This window comes from Colletotrichum jinshuiense, chromosome 1 (genome assembly GCF_051148585.1).
Source record: "Colletotrichum jinshuiense chromosome 1, complete sequence".
In the NCBI taxonomy this organism is placed as follows: Eukaryota; Fungi; Ascomycota; class Sordariomycetes; order Glomerellales; family Glomerellaceae; genus Colletotrichum; species Colletotrichum jinshuiense.
This window is the reverse complement of record NC_139302.1, coordinates 1030001-1052950: the sequence shown is the minus strand read 5'-3', so window position 1 is coordinate 1052950 and position 22950 is coordinate 1030001. Positions and strand designations below refer to the sequence as shown.

General features: G+C 54.6%; 7 protein-coding genes across 7 annotated transcripts; 2 read left to right on the top strand and 5 right to left on the bottom strand.

The window, feature by feature from the left end:
• Nucleotides 1-1545: 1545 nt before the first annotated feature.
• On the top strand, nt 1546-2265 carry EsH8_I_000284 (uncharacterized protein; the record flags this gene model as incomplete). Its single annotated transcript, XM_083267697.1, has 2 exons — nt 1546-1557; nt 2056-2265. 2 exons carry the CDS (start codon nt 1546-1548, stop codon nt 2263-2265), a joined length of 222 nt encoding a protein of 73 aa, XP_083118135.1.
• A 515-nt stretch (nt 2266-2780) lies between these two features.
• On the bottom strand, nt 2781-4488 carry EsH8_I_000283 (PhoD-like phosphatase-domain-containing protein; the record flags this gene model as incomplete). The annotated part of the gene is made up of 3 exons (XM_083267696.1): nt 2781-3065; nt 3130-4353; nt 4405-4488. The coding sequence occupies 3 exons, from the start codon at nt 4486-4488 to the stop codon at nt 2781-2783; spliced, it is 1593 nt and encodes a 530-aa protein (XP_083118134.1).
• A 1259-nt stretch (nt 4489-5747) lies between these two features.
• On the top strand, nt 5748-7515 carry EsH8_I_000282 (major facilitator superfamily domain-containing protein; the record flags this gene model as incomplete). Its single annotated transcript, XM_083267695.1, has 6 exons — nt 5748-5977; nt 6041-6191; nt 6246-6339; nt 6399-6616; nt 6674-7357; nt 7423-7515. 6 exons carry the CDS (start codon nt 5748-5750, stop codon nt 7513-7515), a joined length of 1470 nt encoding a protein of 489 aa, XP_083118133.1.
• Nucleotides 7516-7713: 198 nt separating this feature from the next.
• EsH8_I_000281 (P-loop containing nucleoside triphosphate hydrolase protein) lies at nt 7714-10194 on the bottom strand (the record flags this gene model as incomplete). Its single annotated transcript, XM_083267694.1, has 1 exon — nt 7714-10194. One exon carries the CDS (start codon nt 10192-10194, stop codon nt 7714-7716), a length of 2481 nt encoding a protein of 826 aa, XP_083118132.1.
• A 2553-nt stretch (nt 10195-12747) lies between these two features.
• On the bottom strand, nt 12748-15202 carry EsH8_I_000280 (uncharacterized protein; the record flags this gene model as incomplete). Its single annotated transcript, XM_083267693.1, has 4 exons — nt 12748-12810; nt 12851-13079; nt 14166-14603; nt 14667-15202. 4 exons carry the CDS (start codon nt 15200-15202, stop codon nt 12748-12750), a joined length of 1266 nt encoding a protein of 421 aa, XP_083118131.1.
• A 373-nt stretch (nt 15203-15575) lies between these two features.
• EsH8_I_000279 (uncharacterized protein) lies at nt 15576-17132 on the bottom strand (the record flags this gene model as incomplete). Its single annotated transcript, XM_083267692.1, has 1 exon — nt 15576-17132. The coding sequence occupies one exon, from the start codon at nt 17130-17132 to the stop codon at nt 15576-15578; it is 1557 nt and encodes a 518-aa protein (XP_083118130.1).
• A 1031-nt stretch (nt 17133-18163) lies between these two features.
• EsH8_I_000278 (glycosyltransferase family 2 protein) lies at nt 18164-20411 on the bottom strand (the record flags this gene model as incomplete). The annotated part of the gene is made up of 5 exons (XM_083267691.1): nt 18164-18639; nt 18702-18895; nt 18952-20018; nt 20090-20191; nt 20268-20411. 5 exons carry the CDS (start codon nt 20409-20411, stop codon nt 18164-18166), a joined length of 1983 nt encoding a protein of 660 aa, XP_083118129.1.
• Nucleotides 20412-22950: the final 2539 nt, after the last annotated feature.

Below are 22950 nucleotides of genomic sequence, written 5' to 3'. Positions count from 1 at the left end.
CTTCATGGCCTGCAGCGAGTCCCCTGAAGCCAATGAATCTGCGACAGTTGGACCAGCTGACGGAGGTCATGTGCTGTTAACAATGGAACTGACCGGTAAGCGTTGCCACCGCTTTCTGGACGCCAGACCTATGGGCGCAGTCAAGGACGTGCCGCCGTACGTGGGGTAAAGCCGAATGGACCCCTGAGCACAGCCGGCGGTGGATCGCCTACGTCCCGGGTTACGTAGCGAGCGTGGCACTGGGGTGACGTGGGCTAGAATAGGTCCCGTTGACAAGTCTGCGCCAACCATTTGAGTCGAAGGTGGAACCAGTTACCCCAGGTCCCGAAGAAGTGTTCCCGTGTCTTGCGCGTCAACCCGATAATTGACGCGAATGTTTGGGTGTTTTCAGCGCACCATCGGCGCATCCCAAGTCCAGAATCCTTAGGCCATCTTTGTCAAGGTCCACAGGGGCAGAAGGCGGTTATTTCTTTGAAACATATCTAAATCCAGCAGCGATGAACCCGGAGTCGCTCTTAGCCGACTTCGGTATTGCGAACCATGCCTATAGTGTAGTATTGAATTGATTATTGCCCTGGCCATTCTGACCGTTCATTTTCACCATGTACACTGTGACCAGGTTTAAACAACTGCCTGAATCGGTTGCTGCTTTTCATCTATACCTAACTCATTTTTTGCGACCAACAGATCACGCTCTCTAGCTGCATCCTGGTCACCTCTCCATTGGCTGGCCACGGGCTGAATAAATGACTAAGTAGCGTAACCAGCCGGCCAAAAAAAGAGCACACTATAAACCTAAAACCTCCAGCAAAACGGAAGTCTAAAAGCTGGTTCTAGGGCCTGGACAGTGCAGGGCCTAGATTGGGTGTTTGCCAATTTTGGTTTTCCGCGATTTGATGGCACTGTTTGCTGTGGGGAGGACGTTTCCGCTGATACAACAACATGAAGGCGACGAAGCGAGCTCCGAGATGGGATTGCGATACGGACCGTGGATTCGGCACGCTGCAGCGCAGCTGCCACGGGGAAGCCGGGATGAAATCGGGCCCCCTGGCCGCCAACCATGAGCCGAGCTGGTCAAGGTTTCTTCGGCTGGCGGCTGAGGTGGGCGGATGACGATGGCGACGAGATCAGCGACTCGACGCATGGTGGGGGGGTTTGGGTGTTGGAGTCGCGCGGGCTCGTCGACGTTTGCTCCACCAACACCTAATCAAACATGCGTCTCTAGCTTGGACTTGCAATCAGCCACAAGCAGATGCGTGTAATTGCGGCGTGGAACTGCAGCGTGGAATTGCCGCGCGATTTGCTGCTCTCTCGTTGTTTGCAGTTGATCCTCCCAGGCACCGTCTATCAGCATGCATGGCCCCCCTGCCCAGCGCGCAGCCGTTTGGCCCGTCCGACCGGGGTGCTGCGTGCTGCGGGCGATCCCAATAGAGAAGCTCTTCAAGGAAAATGGCATTCACGGCACCGCCAGATGATGCCGTGATTTGGAGACGGCGGGTGAGTTACAAATACTGTGTCACATCGGCCGAGCCAAGCGGCAGATCCATGCCCTGCGACGTGCGTAGCTGCGCACATCACAACATACTTGAAACAGTAGCCCCGATATCGAGGGCACAATAAGCAAAGTCACGCAATCCGCGGTGCGCAGACCCTCGAGCAAACGCATCCCACCGTAGGGCTGTTTCTCTGCCTCTTCAGGGACGAGTCAGTGTGGCAGATCCCTTTCCCACCTTCCCACAGCGAGCGTCTGAAAATCAGAATTTCTCGCGTTGATTGGGTCCACTATAAGACAATCAAGGTTTGATGATTGACTAAGAACGTGCAATCTGCGAAGGTTCTGTGCTGTGCCGCACTTAATAACCCTCGGGGCATCCCACTGCCCGCCGTCTATTGCGGTGTTTTTGCCCTTCTGTCCTTTGGTAGCCAGTTATCTTTCTTGAGACAAGACAAGTTCTCGTTCGGTCCGCTCCTTTTCGCCTCCTCTCTCGAGTTGACCTCGTCGAAACATCCATCCATTCCTTACTATCGCCTCCATCGCGAGACCGACAAAACCAGAACAGAAAATCATACACCATGAAGGCATCATTCGCTTACATCATCGCCGCGGCCCTTTTCGGGGCTTCGCAGGCAGCAATCACCCCGGTGAACAACATCATCCGCCACGAGTACAACCTCAACGCGAGAGCCGGCGTCCACGGCAACGTCGAGCGGCGCAACGAGGCAGACCACGCCCCCGAGGCGGATGTCTTGCAGCCCATCATCTAGACCCATCCACGCCATCTTGTCGACGTTGAAGAAACACTTGTTGAGACACCCGGCACGCAACAGCCGGCCAGATGTCTCGACAGGGAGATCCCGTCGGCCCCGAGGTGGATCGTGGCTTGCGACTCCGCCCACATGGCACTCGCCAACACAACACAACACAACACAACACAACACCAACTCTTTTCGACTTCGATTGTGAGCATGCTTTGAGACATGCGACGTAGGGTACAGCGAACGGGAGTTCAGGCCGAGGCTTGAGATACGGGATCGGCGTTTATTTTCAGGGCATGCGTTTTTTGACATGGAAAATTCTGGGGCGGGAAGAGGAGAGAGGGGCTTGGAGAACACGGTTTGGGTGGGCGAGGTGGGGGATTCTTTCGCAACGAGGCAAACGCGAATGCTTGGAACCAAGATGATTTTATACAAACTTCAGATACTTTCCCCGTGCGTGCGATACCATGGGTTGATTGCGGAATCGATTCTTCTATTTTTTTTTCTTTTACGAAACCCCTTCTCTACCGCGTGCACTCCCATGTGTAGTTCCAGACTTTCTGCCCATCCACGACGAGGTCGTAGTCGACCCTCCAACGCCCCTCCTCCGAAGTGTCGAAAGACACCATGCCAAACTTCGAGTTACCCCACGGGTGCGAGTACACGGAGACGTCCGTGTCCTCGATCTGTCTATGGAACCGATCAAAGGGCTCATAGAACTGGTTCAGCGGCGACGTCGAGAATTCGATGACCGGCTTGCCGCCCTTGTCGTTGGGCGGGAAGATGGTACTCGCGTGCTCATGACGGTCCTAAAGAAGCAATGTCAGCAAAAGCAACTATATAATCAAGACACCCTCGAGTAAATGCACTTACTCCACTCAGGATAACCACGCCGTCCGTCTGTCTCATCATGTCCAGTACTTGATCTCTCTCCCACAGGTAGCCAGACCAGCTGTCGGCCGCATCTGGGCCCCTCCAATTTCGGGTGAAGGGCACGCTGCTCACGACAACCTTCCACGACTCTTCCGCGTCCAGCCACTCGCGCAGATCGGCCAGCTGCGCAGCACCGAGCATTGTCTTTCCCGGGCCGTCTTCCATGGCCTCGGCTGACCGGTAGCGTCGCGTGTCGAGAACAAAAAACGAGACATCGCCTCGGCGGAAGATGTAGTGCGTCTTGCCTTGGCCAAATTGCGACGGGGGATTGGCGTGTCCTTGGTAGCCCCAATACGGCTTCATGGCGGACTGGTACAGCCCCGTTTCGTTTCCCGCCCAGTCGTTGATGATCTCGTGGTCATCGTAAACATGCATCCACGGCAGGGATTGCAGCGCGGGCGTCCAGCTCGGCGAGGCGTAGACTTGGCGGTAGGCGGTGGTGTAGTGCTCGGGGGTCCAACCGAGGGCCACCGGCAAGTCGATATATATGAAGTCGCCCAAGAAAAGCATCATATCGGCTGGATTCGTTGACAGGTACTGGTCCAGGTATTCCAGGCCTCGGATGCGCAGCCCATGGTCCAGGGGGCTGTATGGGTAGAAGGGCTTGATGCAGCTGGTGGAAATGAGACTCCAACGCTTTGGTGACGTAGATGCAGTCCTGAACGAGCCGGCATGGCTGGCATTTGTTGTGTAGGAGTATGCCGTGTCCGCTTTCAGGCCATCCAGCAGAAACGTCCCAGTGAAGTCGGTTGACTCGGTAACAGAGATGACTTGTGACCCTGCAACACCTTCATTTTCGCCTGATGGGCTGAAGGTGATCTCGACGTAGGTGACTGGACTAAGAGGGGCGCGAGCAACGATTCGTGCCGAGTTTTCATCAACATAGCCTACTCTGATGAAGGACAGGTCGTTGCTCTGGTGCAACAAGTGTCCTCTGTAAATAAAATCCCAGACCGCGCCCAGAGAAAGCAAGTTCAGCGAGATCGTGAGGAAGCTTGCCAGCGGGAGTCTCCGGTCAACCCATCCTAAGAGCAACAAAAGACCAGGGTGACGCTTTCCTACACGTTTTTCCGAGGTAGGTAATAATAACCTGAACAACAGGGCTAGCAGGTACAGTGCCGAACTCCCGTAGATGCGATTCAGATATCTCTTCCCGAGAGGGTGCTGCCGTGAAGTCAGTATCATGTGAGACATGCGCTGTGCATTTGAACTTACGAATCTTGTAAACAGGATTGCAGTAGACCTAAGAGTAAGACTTGTCACCGCAAGGACGGCATCCAAGACACCAACAAACGCCATGTTGGAGATTACCCTGTTCGCTGGTAACCCGAGGGTATCCGAGGCTATACAGACGCAATCACTGTGCAGTATTTACCCTCTGCGGTACTCAAAAGCCAAAGGGCCCCAATTTCTGACCAAATATCTCAACCGGATTTGTATTCAAAAGGACATAATTCCTGAAGGAAAATTCCCCATGTTGTTGTTACTCAGCCATCGACCCAAGGACATGGCTATGGCTATGGGGATTTGTTTCTAGGTTAAGTGGGGCAAAGATGCCGAACAGCTCACCACGAGTAGCCTCAAGACCTTGTTGTGCTGCCAATAGATGGGACACGTGCAGCATTGCCGACAGTCTGCCGTTATCAAAGCCATGTTAAGAACCACTGCCATGGGAGGCCCAGGTGGTGCCGATACCCGAGCAACTCGGCTTCAAGATTTTTCTTCTCTCGAGGCAAACGACTGACGAATCCTTGAGAGTTGGAGGCAGAGAAACCCCCACCAAAGGATCCGAGTCCTGATATCAAGCGCTCGGAACCAACGAGTCCCGCAATCGTCGGGATCCCCCAAGTGGGCTGCGGGAACCGGGACCCCACCCCGATGGACGTCTGAGATGCATAGACTGCACCACGTGGGCGCCGGTAAGCAGCCGTTTTCCTCCGAGCGCGGAGATCCACCCGCTAGGTTGCGGACAAACGCCGAAAACTTAGCCAAATTAAGGGCCCTGGAGGAAGCTTGTTTTTACGGCCGCTATTTGGAAGACGAACCCCTTCGCCAACTACAAAAAATTCGACAAAGTCGGATTCCTATTCCCCGTTGTTTCCCCCACGTCGGTCATGTTCCGTATGCCTTGGCCTTGTATCGTGTTCTTGCCACAGCCGTTGCAACTCAGCACGTGTCCCGGTTCTGGCGTCCAGTGGCCGACATGCACCATGTGGGAACGCATGAATATGCCGATGGCTCGGGAAAGACAGCCGATGTCTGCTGCATGCGTGGATCAAGGGAAAACAGGTAGAAGTTGATAGTTGCAACTTACCAGCCGGTTAGCATCTACCACCAGGACGCTTACCTCCTTGTAACGATTCACATGCATTCGCAAGGGGTTTGTCCCAATGGCTTGGTACGACCAGGGGTTCCACGTGTTTAGTTAGAACGGCTTCTCTCCTATGCAGTCTACCATACTTATATCTACCGCACCACCATGATCGTACTGGGTCGTGTGACATGCCTCGCCAACCTCACATTCACTCTTGTCGCCCTTTCCATCGAGAAGATCAATCATGGACTCCGTCATTCGCTCGGAAGCCGCGTCTGAGACAGGCAACGACACAATGAAAAACGACATTGGAGTTTTTGTGTCCTCTGAGCGCGACGATGATTCGTCAAAGGAGCCTGCGGCCCCTGCGAGAACTGCGGGCAAGCTTGACGTTCTGATTCAAGGTGTTGCTTTGTTTTCGGACGGTTACAACATTCAGATCATTGGCTACATGAACACCGTTTTGGCGAAGCTGTATGTCCAGGCGCCCCCATTCATACATTTGCGTCAAATTAATCATCTAACGATCCCCGCCAGTTACCCGAAGCAAATGACGAGTCAAGTCAAAACCAGGCTTTCCAACTCGATCTTGATTGGCGACATTTTTGGCATGCTCATCTTTGGGCTTTGCATCGACAAGTTTGGTCGGAAAATGGGCATCATTCTGACAACTCTCTTCTTGGTCTTTGTAAGTGTTGTTGCCACACCGTCTACACTGTTTTGCGTACTGATTTCCTGCCAGGGCATTGTTCTCGCAACTGCAGCGCATGGAACCTCTGTTGAGGGCATGTTCTGGATGATGGTCATTGGCCGTGGCATTGCCGGTGTCGGTGCCGGTGAGTAAACCAAGCACGGGTAGTTTCTGACCGGGAAGTTTATACTAACACTTCGAAAGGGGGTGAATACACTGTCTGCACTTCCCAAGCGCTGGAATGCGCCGATAGCACTGAAGCCATGCGGAAGCGGCGCGGAATGCTCGTCGCTGTTTCCACCAATGCCGCCATCATCTCCGGTTTCGTTGGATCTAGCATTGTCTCCTTGATCGTCATTGCGGCATACAATGGAGAAGCCAGCGATGGTATCTGGCGTATTTGCTTTGGTATCGGAATCTTTGTAAGCTTTCTCGTGATTTCATGTCATTGAATATATGGGTGGCTAATCCTCTTAAAGTTGCCCTTGGTCATTTTCTTCTTCCGAATGCGGCTTGTCGACTCGCAACAATACAAGAAACACGCCATCCAGACCAATATTCCTTACAAGCTCGCCATCAAGTTCTACTGGAAGGCGCTCCTTGGCTGCTGCAGCGCCTGGTTCCTGTACGATGCCGTGGTCTACCCATTCAACCTGTTGGCACCGACACTCGTTGCGGGATTCTCGTCCGAGCAGACCATGATCCAGTCTATCGGCTGGTCGGCCCTGGTCAACGCGTTCGCCCTGCCCGGCGCCTTCATCGGAGCATTCCTCATGGACCGTATCGGACGCCGTCAGACCTACGCCTTTGGCTGGGCTGTTGTCTGTGTCTTTGGTTTCGCCATCGGCGGTAGCATGATTCAGCTCCAAAACGTCTTCCCGCTCTTCGTCACCCTGTATGGCCTGTTCCAGACATTCTTGTCCGTCGGCCCCGGAGACTGCAACTTCCTTGTTTCGAGCGAGTCTTTCCCGACGCCACTCCGAGGCCACTTCCTCGGCTTCGCCGCCGCCGTTGGAAAGGCGGGTGCTGCCGTTGGAACGACTGCGTTGACCGCGGCGCTGGCGAGCTTCGATGATCGGTTGAAGGGACAGCAGGCCATCTTTCTCATTGGAAGTGGCATTTCAGTCGTCGGAACTATTTGTGTCTGGTTCCTTATCCCGGACGTAAGTTTAAACTCCTACGCAGTCAGCAAGACCTTTACTTGAATCATTTACTAACTTGCGGAAAGGCCCCTAAACATCTGGAAGATGAAGACGTACGGTTTAAGAAATATCTCGAGGCGAATGGTTATGACACTAGCCAGATGGGCTTGAAGGCGTAGATTATTTTGGGGATCGACTATAAAAGGTGTGAGTTTTGAGGTTTCGGGGTGTTTATGCGCCAGAGCTCATTGCCTATTCTGAGTTATTTTGGCTTTCTACTTCTTGGTACGGGCGAAGTTAAGGCTTGAAGATATGGGTCAAGTGACACTAAAAAAAGTTCAACAATATATTTTCTAATCATTCACCCCAAATACTTATCATGAAACCTTTTTCTCCGATGCACCCCCAACTTGTCTTGTCCAAAGATCCTTATATCTCTCCCCCCTCGCAAGCAGCTCGTCATGCGTCCCGCTCTCCGCAACCCTCCCCTCGTGAATGACTATTATCTTGTCCGCGTTAACAACCGTTGAAAGGCGGTGGGCGATGACAAATGTGGTTCGTCCGCTTTGCAGAACGTCCAACGCAGTTTGAATGCTCGATTCCGTCTTTGTATCTACGGCACTCGTGGCCTCGTCCAAAATGAGAATTGGCGGGTCTTTGAGAAACACTCGTGCGATGGCAAGCCGCTGAATCTCACCACCGGATAGCTTCACACCTTGCTCGCCGACCTTGCTTTGGTAGCCGTCGGCGAACGTGAGGATTCTGTCGTGGATGGCGGCCGCCCGGCACGCATCGAAGATTTCCGCGTCTGTGGCAGACGGCCGCGCGTATCGCAGATTTTCCAGTACGGAAGCGTTGAACAGCAAAGGATCCTGCGGCACAACACCGAGGGACTCGCGAAGTGAGTTGAGAGTCATGTCACGAATATCATGGCCGTCGATGGTAATACGTCCAGAGGTGACGTCGTAAAATCGCAGGAGAAGCTTCATGATCGAGGACTTCCCGGCGCCGGTTTCTCCAACCAAGGCAACAGTCTGCCCCGGGGCAGCCAAAACATTCAGGTCGTGGATAGTTGGCCTTCTTGGATCGTACGAAAAGCCGACGTGGTCGAAAACAACATGACCCTTGATGTCGTGCAGATCCTTGGCGTTCTCTCTCTCGACGATGTTCGACTTGGTCTGTAGCAGGTTGAGAAGACGCTCGGCATCAACTAGATCCGACATCATGTACCGGTAATTGTGGGACAGGTACTTCAGAGGCCAGATCAACTGTTCCCAATACGATACAAGCAGGACGAAGCCGCCTGCAGACGAACGGCCTTGGGAAATGTCGTACAGTACCAGGCTGGCAAGGGTGAAGAAGGTGATGGGTGCCGTCAACTCGAGCAACGCCTGGAGAACGGCCTCGCGGACATCGTAATTGCGACTCGCAGCCAACCGCGAATCCACGGCCTTTCCATACCGTCGCCTCTCGAAGCCAAACATGTTGAAGTACGCAACTGTCTGCCAGCCTTGGACGGCTTGATGCATGACCCGGGCCTCTTCCCTCTGGGTCTTGCTCAAAGTTCGGCGATTCTCGATGTTCAGGTTTGAAAAGTAGACTTCTAGCGAAATGAATGAGAGGGCCGCCATGAGCATGATCAGTGAGACGTATGCATTGAACTTGTGGTAGAGAACCCAAAATGCGATGATCATATCCAAGACGCTGGGGAAAATGTCGATTATTGCGGTCTCCAATACATTAGTCAGAGCCTCTCCCTGCTCGACGGCTTTCATGACCTCGGCGGAGTCTCTTTCGGAATGGAATTCCATGGGGAGGTTCATTACGTGACTAAAGGCTGCGTTGGCGACTTGTCGGTAGGAAAACTGCTTGATGGGGATCTTGCAAAGTGCCTCGATGAGTCCCAGGCCGGACTCGTCGTTGATCAAGCACAGCAGCAACCACACGGCTAAGGCGCCGTAGGGTGACTGCTGGTCTAGAACCTTGTCCGTGATGATGCCGAGTTGACGGGGTATTAAGACGTTCACCACTCTCCTGCCGGCGATACAGACGAAACACATGAAGATGGAGAACTGGACTTTCCGATCTTTCTGTGGGACCAGATACGGGACGAAGATGGAAAAGTCCTTCAAGTATCCCAGCCAGCCGCCGGTTTCCTGGAGTCGCTTGGCCCGACGACGCTTGATGCTGGCGCCGTCATCCGAGTCGGTATCGCTGTCTTCGTCGTCGGAATCCTTGCTCGTAAACTCCGCGTCCGCATCTGTGTCGTCCCGGTAAGGTACAGCGCCATAGTGGACATTCCCAACTTCTCCATCTTCCGAGGTAGTCTGCAGAAATGGCTGGCCCTCGCCCGAGAAAACCACATCTTTTCGGGCTAATGACTTGCTGTTATCGGCCAGCAGAAGAATGAGGAAAGCCAGCACTCGGAGCGCTTGAAAGCAAATGCAGACAATATCTGCCCCGGTCTGAAGCTTTTCGAGAGCCGTCAATACGAGCAAAGGAGTTTCGAAAAGTAACGTGACGGCTGAGATAGCCCAAATGCAGTTTCGAGCAACATCCCGGCGGAGAGCAACACCTGACCAGGTAACGGCTGACAGAAAGACGTGGACTATGTGTGCTTCTTCTCTGCTGAAAGCATTGTCCCGCGTGGCAACAATGACGGCTTCAGCCAAGTAAGCAGCAATGATGAATGAATAGAGGAATTTGATCAAAATCGTGCAACGTCTCGTGGTCTTTCGTATAGAAATCCTCTCCGTTACTTGGCCGAGGCGGGCCAGCGATGAAATGCAGACAGAAAGAACGATGCTCAAGGCACAGCCATAGTGCAGGCCCTGGCAAGTCTCAAGACGGGTGAGCATATCGAACGAGATGTTGAGTTGGCGATAGGATGAATGAATGTCTATAATTATTGAGACTCGTGCGAGACGCAATGGGTTATTTAACGCATCGCCAAAAAAGATTATCGTGCTGCAAGTTCTAAATTGTCGCGGTAGAAAATGACATTTCATTGGTCTGAGCTGTTAGTGCTGATGAGATTTGTCCCAAGCATTTACGAATTCCCAAGTTCGGGACGGACACTGCTCTGCCAGCTGTCGCCGATCGTACCACCATGCCAATTAGGACCTGTGCTGAGCTGACTCACGCCGGGGGCTGTACAACTTGTGACAGCATTAGTTTTACATGATAGCTGTGCGAGAGACTACACAGGCACCGCCTCAAACTGCATCATCTTGATGACTCACGAAGAAGTTGGGGCCGGTATAATCCTGGTTGGACAACATGTATGAGGCATAGTTAAAATAATTACATTTCAAAAGCCAGAATATTCGAAAAGACTGGGCCATGTTGCAACAACAACGATGATGATGTAATATTCCTTGGCAATCTACATGCTCCTCTACGGCCCCTGGTAGTCCTTGATGTATTATCGGTAGTTTGATGGACTATATCATACTCTCGAATAACATTCTCTAACGGCATGCCCGACGGCCCCCTGGTTGTTTTAAAGAGTGTCTGAATGTTCGAACAGTTAGATTGCAATGCGACGTATTTAATTTTCTAAAATTCTTTGGAGAGACCCAGAAATGTTTGCAAGTTTGATAGCGAAAGTCACGTTCAGATTCGTAAATACGGTACGCTATGCTCGCTCATTAGAAACACACTGGCTTGGTCTCATTCTACCACAAGAAAAAATGGACAGAGAAGAAACTTCCATTGAATGCGTCATGTAGGGAACGTTAGGCCAAGCATCGCCTCCTCCAACCCGGCTGTTATAGATTGTACTACACGCATGTAGTCATATGCTTCATCGGGATGATAGAGAGACACGCATTTGGCAAGAGCATTCGTAAGACTCATTGGGGTCGCAGTTCATGACTCTACTCCTGTGCCACAAGCAAGAGAAACGAACTGAGCAAAACACGCCACCACAGGTTAGAATCAATCATATTTACCCCCATTCAACCAATCATTTCTGTTATGCTTTAGCTCTAAAAATACCTAAATCGGTTGGCTCGGGACTTGCTCCGTCTGATTCGGAACTTCTTGATACGGCAGGCACAGTAAGTGGCGGAGCAATACACAACGCCAGCGCGGAAACCACTACTTTATCCATGCTTGTTATCTCCTGTGGTGCAAAATGACCTAGAGCATACGCTGGTATCTCCATAACCGAGGGTATGGAAACCATAGCAACACGGAGAATAAACAAACTCGTTGCCCTCCAGAGCTGGCCGTGACACTACTTCAAGCAACAGCAACAGCGGGAAGGGGCCCCCGGCTTACTGCTTACAGGCAATTGCCAGGAATCTGCCAAGGCACACCGGGAACCAGAGACGTCATACTGAATTGAAACGCCAGATACATCTGCAATGCTCCAAGACTAGGATGATTCGAAACCAGGTGGACTGTTGCGGATATTGGACCGGGAGCGGTACTATAACAGACGTCCTGGAACTCTTTGGCATAGGTGTCGAATTTGTTTCTGTTGGATTACCCGGCCAGAATACGGGCAGGCGGTCAGGCGGGGCAGCCGTGTCCCGAGATTATACCTCCGGGCTGCCAACGGCCATATCTTCAACTGCTGCTTTCTCTGCCTACCTTTCCTTTCTTCTCTTCTACAGAAAAAGAGACGAAAATGCAGTACCAGTTTTGCTTTTTGACTGATCGTCGGTTTACCACCCATGCGGGTATCCTGTGATAACAACAGTTTCCTCCAGCCGGCGCAAAGACAAACGGAAGACTTGCTGGCTTAGGCGAATCTCACAAACTTTGAACGGGTGTTGAGTATCAAGATTAATACAATTTAGAATCTATTGACAGTCTACCGGAATCACCTTTGGCCAAACAGAGATCTCGGCAAGAGCAGATGCTTATTCATCCCAGTAGAATATAGACCGCGTGCGCCCAAGCCTTGATACAGTTTGCTGCTGCCATCACACAAATCCCGTCATTGCCAAGAAGAAGAAACGCCATCATATCTATCGACTATACCGAGTTTGCTTGTGGATTGCAGGTCCCAACTCCGTGTCGACCAGCGCGCCACTTCCGTCTTGTACCTCAAGAAACCCTCGAAAGCGTTATGCCGGTTATGAGAGCAGCCACGAACGGGATCGGCACCTTTGCGTAGGTGTATTCCTTGTTGGTCCCCCTCAGTTTATGAAATAATCTGGATTCACTCCGCCTATCATTCAATTCCGAGAGCCTCCTGTAAGCTGGGTGGGCCTTCAATCTCTTGAACCGTTTCGATTTTGGCGCGGGCGTGGTTGTCTGGATTACTCTATCGAATCGGCTTCTTTTGACCCATTTGAGGCCTTTGACAGGGCGGTGTTTTGGGCGTCGTGGACGTTTGCGTGGTTCGCGTTGTGCTTTGCCCTTCACTTTGGCGTCTCCTTTGTATTTAACTTTTTTTGTTACTTTGCGTCCTGTTTTGCTTTTCGGTCGGTCTCCGTCAAGGCTTTTGGTTCTTCTTTGGCCTGGGTTTTCGCCAAAAGCAACGTCCTCGAGGTCAGGGACGTAGATCAGCTCGTCGGCGTCAGCTTGCGGGCGGGTTTTCGTCGGCTCAAGGCGGCGTTTCTCCTCGGCAACGTAAATGTCCTCAGGCCCGGGTGCGTCGGCCAGATCGCCGGTGTGGATCTCGACAGTTGCTTCAGCGCTGGCCTTTTGTCCGCAAGCCAGGATGACTACAAGAGCCGCCGTGGCGACGAGTCGGTAGCGCATGGTTGCTAAGGAAAGTGATGCGCGCCTGTGTGCGTGTGCAAACAGAGCCTTGCATTGTTAGCATACCTGCTTTCGTCTTCAGGCCGGGATATTTGCTGTTCGTGTCCAGGTCTTACCTGTTGGTTCTTTGGAGCGGGGCGTTGAAGGTGTACAGTTTGCCTGTAAGGATGTGGTCTGTAGGGATGGCGGTGTTATGGAGGTGCTGAGAGTTGAAAGAGAAGTAGACATAAACTTGGTCACAATAGGACCATCATCTTCATTTATAGATGAGTGCGTTCCGTTACCTGTTTGGGCCTTCCTGACAATGTGACGGCTCAGAGGCTTAGATACGGGAGATATGACCAGGATGGTTACTAGGATCCTTGATTCGTAGATATCTTCTTGTGGCCCTATCCTCGTAAGTTCGCCGAGCCTCTGGCTACCATTTTTCCAAGGGCACCACATCTCTGAAATGGAACTCTGGTTTTATTAGCTGTGCCTAAAAGGTTGCTGGGCTGTTGGTTGAACCCACGAGGAAGCTGGTGAGCTTCCTCAGACATGTATGCCACGAAAGCGGCAACATGGCCGTGACACGTAGTTTAGTTGCAATGAATGGATTACCTCCCCTAGGCGCGACTAAAGTTGCAGTCAGACACGTAATATCAACGATTGCTCCAAGTATGTATAGAATATGGTCCCATCTTAGGATGAAAATGAAAGTTTCAACTTTGGCGGTCCAAGCCAGATACCTACCACCCAGGGAACCAGGGAACTAAGCACGCTCAACTACTACAACGATAACCGCTCGAAACTCAAAGTCACAGAAAATTTTGCCTACTCGAATGAATGGTCTTCACACTGCCAATGAGTCGCAGTTTTGAACAGCCGCCCGGATAAAACATGACATGCTCACAGAGACTCCCCATTAGCACCCAGCCCACCCCAGCCAGGAGGAGTCAAGTCGCCCAGCGGTCGTTCTAGAACAGCCGCACACAGCCTAGCCACCTGTCTCGTAGGCCACTTCTCCCCCATCCCATTCATTCCAAAATGGCATCCTGTTTAACCAGGTTAAAGGTATCCGCGGCCACATTTCCTTATTACATGCAAAGGCCCGCGACAAGGGTCGACGCACATGTAGGAGTACCCGCGTCGCTTGCGAACTGCTCGGGTGTTCCCCTCCTCGTCCCAATACCGGGGCGCAGTCGGTATGGAAACGGCCGTCAGCAGCGGGACGAGCTGCTCGTCGAGGTCCTCCCAAAACCGCAGGGTGGCCGTCATGTCGAGCCGGCCGTCCGTGTATGACGAGTCCAGCCAGATGCCGACCTCGCGCAGGCGTCGCAGCTTCGGCAGGTCGCGGCAGAGGCCCTCGAAGGCGGCCACGGTGCCGTGCCAGCGGTTACGGGCCCGCTGGCTCGGCAGCATCACGGGCCGTATGTTGAAGGCGAGGTGGATGGTGCCAATTTCGTGGACGATGGGTGAGTTTCGGATGAAGAGGAAGTGCGCAGCCGTCTCGACGCGGTGGAAGGTGAAGCTCAGGTCCTCGTAGAGAAGACCGCGGCAATCCAGGTACCTGGCTATTGCATGAGACGTCTAAACTTTGAAGACAAGGTAACGAGGTACGACGACTTCTCACATCTTTTTGCATGTCAACAGAGTGGCTAGGAATGGTGTGGGCTTGGATATGCCTCGGGCATCAGACAAGACGGCTTCTTCGCATCTCCAGTGGTTGTTCCACGAGGACAAGAGGCGACGGGCCCAAGTGGCATTCTCAATTTCAACAGATTCTTCCATCAGCCGCTCAACCTCCACCTGGCGCTCGTCCGGGCCGTCGTCGTCGGTGATGCAGCGCGTGTGCGTGTACCGCCCGTCGGCGACGAAGACGTGCCGCTTGAGCCCCGCGGACCGCAGGAGGTGGCGGTAGATGGCCTCCCTCACCTCATATGGAAGCTTGAACAAAGGCGACTGGTCTTGGCGGTGGGCCGAGAGCCAGAACTGTTCAGAGTCTGGATATTTCGGGCCGGCGGCGGGGTCGGCGGCCGGGGATGCCGGCTCGGCTTCGCTGAGGATGTGGTCATGCGGTACGGCAAGGCGGAGCACATCGTGACCTTCATCCTCCGGGGAGTAGATTGAGCTGGAAGTGCTTTTAATTGATGGTTGAAGTGACTGCATGATTGTTGTTTTGGTGGGCGGTGGGACATCTAACGTTGACGATGCTGCTTGAGAGGTTGTGAGGTACTGGGAAGTTGCGGCTTAATATTGTTAAAAAGCCCTTGCCTACTCTATTTTAAGCCCCAGGCAAACGTCAACTGTATGTAACAGGGTTAAGATCGTATCTCTTCAGGTATGTGCAGTCGAACTCCAACGAATGTTTCTCAGCGATGGCGTCTTGAAGGCGAAACAACAAGGCAAAGTATACACGGCCATGTTGGCTGAAATATGCTCACATACTACTCATAACAACCGAGCCGTCTGTTCTCATGACACACAACCAGCCCTTTGTGATTCTCTCTTGACAACGGAGAGCGAGGAACCCCGCCCGGCATCACGCCTGCGACTCGAATCCTCCTCGCTCCTCCGCCCCACGCCAAGGAGCCGACGCCCTCCAGGCACCAGCGTCGTCCCACTCAGAATACATCTCGACCGCCTCTTCCCCCTCTCCCGCTCGCTTCTTCCTCGTCTCCTCGGGCGCACAGAGGTAGAGCTGCCACCGCGCCATCTCCACCTCCACGTCGCGGGGCCCGGTCCAGCCGTACCCGGCCTGGACCCCGTCGAAGTGGTCGAGGTCAAAGTTGGCGTCCAGCGCCGCGGGCATGTGCGTCGACTTCCGCTCCCACGGGCTCAGCATCCTCACTTCCGGGTACGTCCTGCTGGGGCTAGGCAAAGCGACCTCGACGCCGCAGTCCATCGCCAGCGCCTCGAGATCGCGCACCCGGACGTGGGGCAGGAGCTCCGCGTACGTCTCCCAGTACCGGCCGGCGATGGCCGCCATGACAACCTGGGTCTTCGCCCCGGGCCGCCGCAGGACGAGCTCGCGCAGCGTCCGCTCCAGCGGGACCTGTGGGTGCCAGATGAGGCCCGGCACGTCGTCCGCGTCGCCTGCCTCCCAGGGCACCCGCGAGAGGTCATTGTTCATGATGAACCGCGCCGTAATAGCCTCGGAAACCTTCTCCTGAAACGTGCCCATTGCCGCGAGCATCTCTTCGTGGACCGACCACCACTTTGCGAAGCTCGTGCAGTGCCGGATCCCCCTCACCACGGCGAAGCACTCCCGCACGCTCACGGGCCGGGGCCGCCTCAGCCGCGCGTACCGGTCGACGTTGCCCTCCCATGCAGCCATGACAATCAGCGCGTCCTTGCGCGTGGTCGGCAGGTCGGCGGGCAGCGGCTCCCACATCAACGGGACAAAGTCGGCAGGCAGCGCCGCAAACTCAGGGTTCAGGCCCGTGGTGCCCTCGGCGATATCAAAGTCCACCCCCTCGCTCCAGTCCGACGGCTCCAGCGTGCGAATATCCTTGAAGAGCCCCGACCGCACGGCCGTGTCTCCGTTCAGACGCGCGCCGGGTCTGGGGTTCTCTGGGTCGACGGCTCGCGCGTAGTCGTCCATGACGGCGTACCGTACGGGCTGCCCGACAATGGAGAGATAGATCTCGTCGGCGCCGGCCGGGTTCGCGTCCGGGGCTCCCGCGTCGCGCGCGTCACGCGCCTCCTCGGCGATCGAGACGTCCGGGAGCAGGTCGAGCTCCGCGTACAGCGCCGCGTACCCGGCTGCCGCGCACGCCCGCCCGACCTGGTACCGCATGTCCGGGAACCGGCGTGCGAGCTCGCGGTAAGTCTCCTCGCTGCCGAGATGCTGCCAGATGCAGTATGGCCTCTTGTCTCTGTCTGGCAGTGCGTCCGGGACGATGTTGTTACTTATGGCTGCGGCAAAAGCGTGGCGGGGAAACATAGCCTCCATTTCGCCGTCATCGTCGTCTTTCCAGAGGATGAGGTCCTGGTCCACGTTTGAAGAGGAGGACGACGACGAAGAGGAGGACGACGACGAAGAGGAGCTGTGGGAGAAGGGCTCTGTCGCCCAGCGTGACCTTGATGAGGTGGACATGTTTGCTTCATGGGCGGAATGTCACCATCCACAACACAATGATGTATGTGTTCTAGACAATCCTGTCTGACCAAGGGAAGCGATCGGACAGGTTAAAATTACACGACAAATATAAACAAATCGCAAAAGCAAATCGATGCTGGGCATCTCTTGTGATAAACCGAGCCCGAGTTTTATACTCCTTCGCAGAATTTGGCCTCACCGCAGAGGGGTCCCCGCCGCCTCTCCAACCTCAACATGGACGGACGCCAAGCCGCGGTCATGAGCACGCCAAATCACAAATTCCATGCAACTCCGGGAGTGACTGTGAATCCATGATCCCTTGCTTTCAGCCAGACAAAGGTTTGTAGTTGATCATCGGTGAGCTACCAACCCACGTGGTCTAATGCAAGGAATAGCCCAACCTTGTCGTCGATCCATCCCCACGTCGAAGATCTTTCCTACTACAGCAGCGGCACCAGTAGCAGTAGCAGCAGCAGTCGTTGCAGCCGGGGAATTATGGATGCAAATAATATTCCCTTCTGATTTTGGTCTAGACTTGATGGAATCAGGGGGCCGGTTAATCAACATTGGATCGAAAAGTTAGCGACTGTCACCTAACACGACACCGTTTTCACATCGCGCCCTCTTGGATGATTCCGTGACGAAATCTAATATTTACAATGATTATCAAGGCCGCGCACAGCCCTGTATTTACCCTCCACTATTACTCTATCCACCGTGATATACAAAAATAACCAAGTATATACCTGCTGTAGAAGCTGTGTGTGTGCAAGTGCAAGCATGTTGCAAACGTGCGCTTTTGCGCACCAGTTTATGTCCGATGTCGTAGGCCGTGTTCGTATGGTGAAGCCGTCAATGCGGCTCGATAAGCCTATAACTCCCGTCTTGAGGGAAGAAAAAAAAAATCAAATGTCTTGACTCCGTTGTCCATGCATAATGCGAGGTCTAATCACAAATACCGCCATCCCCTCGTTTCACTTCTCCCCTCCCTCCTTACGTACAAACATGCGGGTACCAGCGGGGACTCGCTACCAGTTGCAGAACATAAAGTAGTGGTTGATGAACAGGTTGTAGACGTTGATGATGATCAGGGGCAGCGGGTGGTACCAGGGGAAGCCGGTGACGATGCGCCACGTCACGACGCCGACCATGGCGCCGGTGACGATGACGGTCCAGAAGATGCACAGAAGCCGCATGTTGCGGTACTTGTTGCTCTTGTGGGCCTTGGCGTCGCCGGAGGCGGCCCAAAGGAGCTCAATGTTGAAGAGGCGGTCCTTGATGGCAGTGAGGTAGGCGTAGCTCATGATGGTCATGGCGTGCTGCACGTTGAAGCCGTACTTGGCCTTGGCCCAGCAGCGCATGAGGATGACGCCGTAGAGAATCGAGGGGATCGCAAAGGCCAGGTTCCAGAACTTGAACCACTCGGGACGAACAGCAAGCAGGAGGGTGCCGGCGATGGGCGCGAGGAAGATGTTGAGCGACACGGCCATGTAGTACAAGAAGCCTGGAAGGGGGAACTGATTAGCTGGGGGGAATACTGGCGGTGGGAACAGACAAATGACTAACCCGAGAGGTAGCAGATCTTCTGCATCAGGGTCAGTTTGGAGACCCAAAAGTGGCCGTTTGTGAGGAGAGTCGTGGAGCCGCGAGCCCAGCGCATCTGCTGGGAGAAAAAGGCGCGAGGAGAGTTGGGGCAGACGCCGGTGGCAAGACAGAGAGGGATATACTTGACTTTCCAGCCGCGGTCGACAGCACCGAAACTGCAGAGTATTAGCAGACGAACATCGATTTCCAATGGTTTCCAATCAAAACTCACCCAGTGTGGACGTCCTCGGAGAAGCCAATCTCAGCGGTTCCGCCGACCTCGACCAGAGACTCGCGGCGGTACAGAGCGTTGCTTCCGACACAGATGGAGGCTCCCCAGCGGTTGCGGTTGACCTGGACGACGCGGTAGAACAGCTCCTGCGTGGCACCGGCGCCCTGCTCGACCCACGTCTGATCGTCGGTTACGCGGAAGTACTGGGGGCTCTGCACCAGGGCCGTCTTCTCGTCGCCCAGGTGCTCCACGATCAGCTCCTTGACGAAGTCGGGGCGAGGGCAGAAGTCGGCGTCGAAGATGGCGAAGAAGTCTCCCTTGGTTTTGGCAAAAGTCCACCGCAGGTTGCCCGCCTTTCGGAGACGAGGGCGGTCGTCGCGGACGGAGTAGTTGAAGCCGTACTTCTCGGCGAGCAGGCGGACGGGCTCCGAGGCGCCGTCGTCCATGACATGGACCTGGAGCTTGGACGCGGGCCAGTCGATGTTGACAATGTGCTTGTATGTGTTCTCCAGGATCTCAATGGGCTCGGAGCAGCAGGGCAGGTAGATGTCGACGGTAGGGGCGTTCTCCTCGGTGATGGGGAAGCGCTCCACCAGCTCCAGGTGAGCCTTGTAATCCCAATCCCTCCCGATGATTCCGACGGCGTACGAGATAAACAGGTAGATGCACATGGCACCCGCGAAGACGCCGTACCAGTAGAATGCCGGGGCGGACAGCGCGAACAGCCACATACCGGCGCCGAGCGAGAGGAAGGAGAAGACGCCAAAGATGTAGAGCAGAATGCGGTTGGTGTGGACGTAGGTCAGTTTCTCCGTGTCATTCGGGCACACGGGCAGGACCAAAGGCGGCTCCTCCTTGGGGCAGTAGGTTGCGCGAAAGCGGCCGTACAACCGCTTGGGAAATGACTGGCCCGACGAGGGCGGAAGGGCCGTGGTGTGCGTCTCGTTAGCCTTCTCGGGGTCGGACACGACGGGCGGGACGTGGCTGGCCTCGATATCCGTGTCAGACGAAGATTGCTGCTGGTGACCCTTTTCATTGTAGACCTCTTTGGCCAAGGGTGAAGGCTCCTGAGAGTTCCGGTCAGTATCACGCTCAATGGGTTGGACAATTGGCCGGGGAGCGGTGTGAAGAAACCTACAATCTCGGGTCTGCTGAGGCGGTGGTTGGAGGCATCTCCCCAGCTCGATCTTTGAGCCGCCCGGTCTAGTGAATCGTGCTGGGACGAACGTCCGATGTTGTTCTGGAGGGTGAATTAGTCTCTGCTTGATCCATGCTCGGGGGCGCACAAAGTGAGAGCGAACGGCGCGTCAACGTACCACAGTGAAAGTCGAGTCGCTGGCCAGCGAAGGAGCGGCGCTCGAATCATTATCGGTGTCAAACGGATTTGAGCCGAACGGGTTATTCGGGGGCGTCAGGCCCGAGTCGGGGGATCCTCCCCGCGGAGTAAGAGGACGCGACATTATGTATGGTATTAGAGGCGGTGTCCCAGAAACCAGCAAAGGTGAGGGTATCCTCAAACGATGGTGATGCTTGAGGGGATCAAAAGATGGCTTCTTCTTCTTCTAGCGACGGGATGAACGCGCCTGAAGCGAGATGAAGGGGTATCGAGGCAAACTAAAAAAAAATGCTTCAAGAGTCGATGCACTCCCGTGACGGTCCGCCTACAACGGGCAAAGGACGTATTGGATGGCGGAGGCGGGGTACAGCAGGGCGAGACAGCAGGAAGCAAAAGAAGAAACAACGGACAACGAAGGTCTTCAAGCGAGCGAGTGAAGTGCAAGTTTGACCAGCCTCGTGAGTTTGTTAGTAGCGAGTGTCGGGCGGCGCGGCGCGAGGACGGCGATGGATGACGATGGGCAGCGGTAGCAGTCAAGCAACTAACAACCTGTCTCTGCGGGTAGCGAGCGGACGGAGACAGGAGAGGGTTTGTTAGATGCAAGCCACGCGGTAATTTGGCCGGGAGGGGAGGAAGAGGACTAAAACGAGTGTCGATGGTGAAGGTGTGTGACGAGGTGAGGTGAGGTGAGGTGAGAGGGTGACTTGTGGCGGCGGCGGCGGGGGGTCAGTCAACACGGCAAGGCAAGGCAAGGCACGGCGTGGGAAGGAAGCCACAGGCAGACGGCACACACAAATAGGGGATATCCAGATACAAGGCAGTCGACATTGGGCCTACATAGTGTACTCCGTACGTCCTGCTGCTCACTCCCACTCGCTCCTCGGGCCTTGTTCCTGCAAGGATGGATACGGTGCGGAGCCAGGTACGAATGCGTATTGCGGGCTGGGCAGGCGGCCTTGGTCTTCCTCTCACTCTGCGCTCCTCTGCTGTCATTCGTCTGTTGTTGTCCGGGGCGGCAAGCCGATGGTCATCTTCCGCCCTTGCCATGAATATTTCCTCTCTCTCTCTCTCTTTCTCTCTCCGGCAAGCCACTGGAGCCAAGGTCATGGACAAGAGAAAACGGATCATTGGGTCGATGCTTCCATTGGAGGATACGATGTGATCTGTACATGGGGGGTCTGGTCTTGCCTGGGTTCGTCTGCCGCCGCTAGGCTGGCTGGCGTGTCTCGACGTTTAGTTTGGGCGTTGGCGTGTGGTATCCTTCAACTCGTATGCAGGTCGTGGGAATAGGCGGCCCCCGGGACGCACCAGAAGGCGGTCGTGACATCACCGCCAAGGGCAGACACATTGGTCTGCGCCGGCCCCGTCTGTACAATCTACACTAGGGCCTCGCAGGAGCCATGGGCCGTGGATGAGCTCCACAGGCGGGAGGTTGGCTGTTGCTGCGAGGTGCAGGTGAGATTTGGAGGGAAGGGCAGGGCAGGGGTTGTTGGTTCACAGCTTCGGGTTTTGGAGGTGGACTTGGCCAGAGAAGGGAGGAGGAACAAATGCGAGGTGGAAACACGGACAGGGGGAGAGACAAGAGGAACGAACAGGTGAGGAAGGAGGGCGAGGGTGACAGTGAGGCAGCATGCGATGAGATGGAGAAAGGGAACAGAAACCCGGCGCCATGTCGGCGTGGAGCCATGGATGGGAAGAAGCACCCGCCTCGCACTTTGAGTAGTGTAGTGTAGACCACAGAGACATGGGGACAGGACGTACTGCCAGGTAAGCCAGACCGGTTGAGGTTGGTCTACCCAGCATGCCGAGAACATGGGAAAGGCAGAAACAGGATTACGGGGGGGTCGGGTATGGCAATGGCATGCCATCGTGCGGTAGAGTTGAGCAGACATGTGGCATACGGCATGGGATGGGATGGGAAGAAGCGAGCGGGAAGCCAAAACGGAAGGGGAAAAAGAAAAAGCCACTGCCATCATCATCATGGTCGCCGTCGTTGCCAGGGACAGGGGGCAAGGAAGTAGAATCGCACGATAAACGGCTGTCGACCCTGTTCTGCCTGACTGGTAGACCTGTTTCTTCGGAGCTTTGATGCATGCGCGGCATCCAAAGAGGAATGGCAGAGGATGGGCAGAAAAGAGAAAAAGAGTAAGAAAAAATGGCCGATGACAAAGAAGAGCCGCCGAGAGGCGTCGGCAAGGGCAGCGGGAGGGAAAAGAGCCATTTCCCATCCATCATCCATGGAGCGCGGTGCCAGGGACAGGGATTAGATATTAGCGTCGATACCACATCACACCTCCCCCCCGTGCGTTCGTTCGTTTGGGGGGAGGTGAGATGGACACAGATAGGGACACTCAGAGAGTGAGAGCGAGTGACAAAAGGAGAGAAAGGGCAAAAGAAAGAAAGCAAGAAAGAGGCAGACTGTCAGATGGGGTGGCATGGCATGTGGCAGCAGCCAACATGAACATGACTGCTTGCCTTGCCTTGCCTTGCCTCGCCTCACCTCGCATCGCATGCATGCATGATCCGGATTGAAGTCAAGTCAGTCAAGCCAAGTCACTCAATGACAGTCAGCCAAGGCATATCTCTCGACTCTCTCCAGTTGCGCCGCATCGTCTGGTCCTCCGAACAGGACGAGCTCATCGACACCCCCATGGCCTCACAAA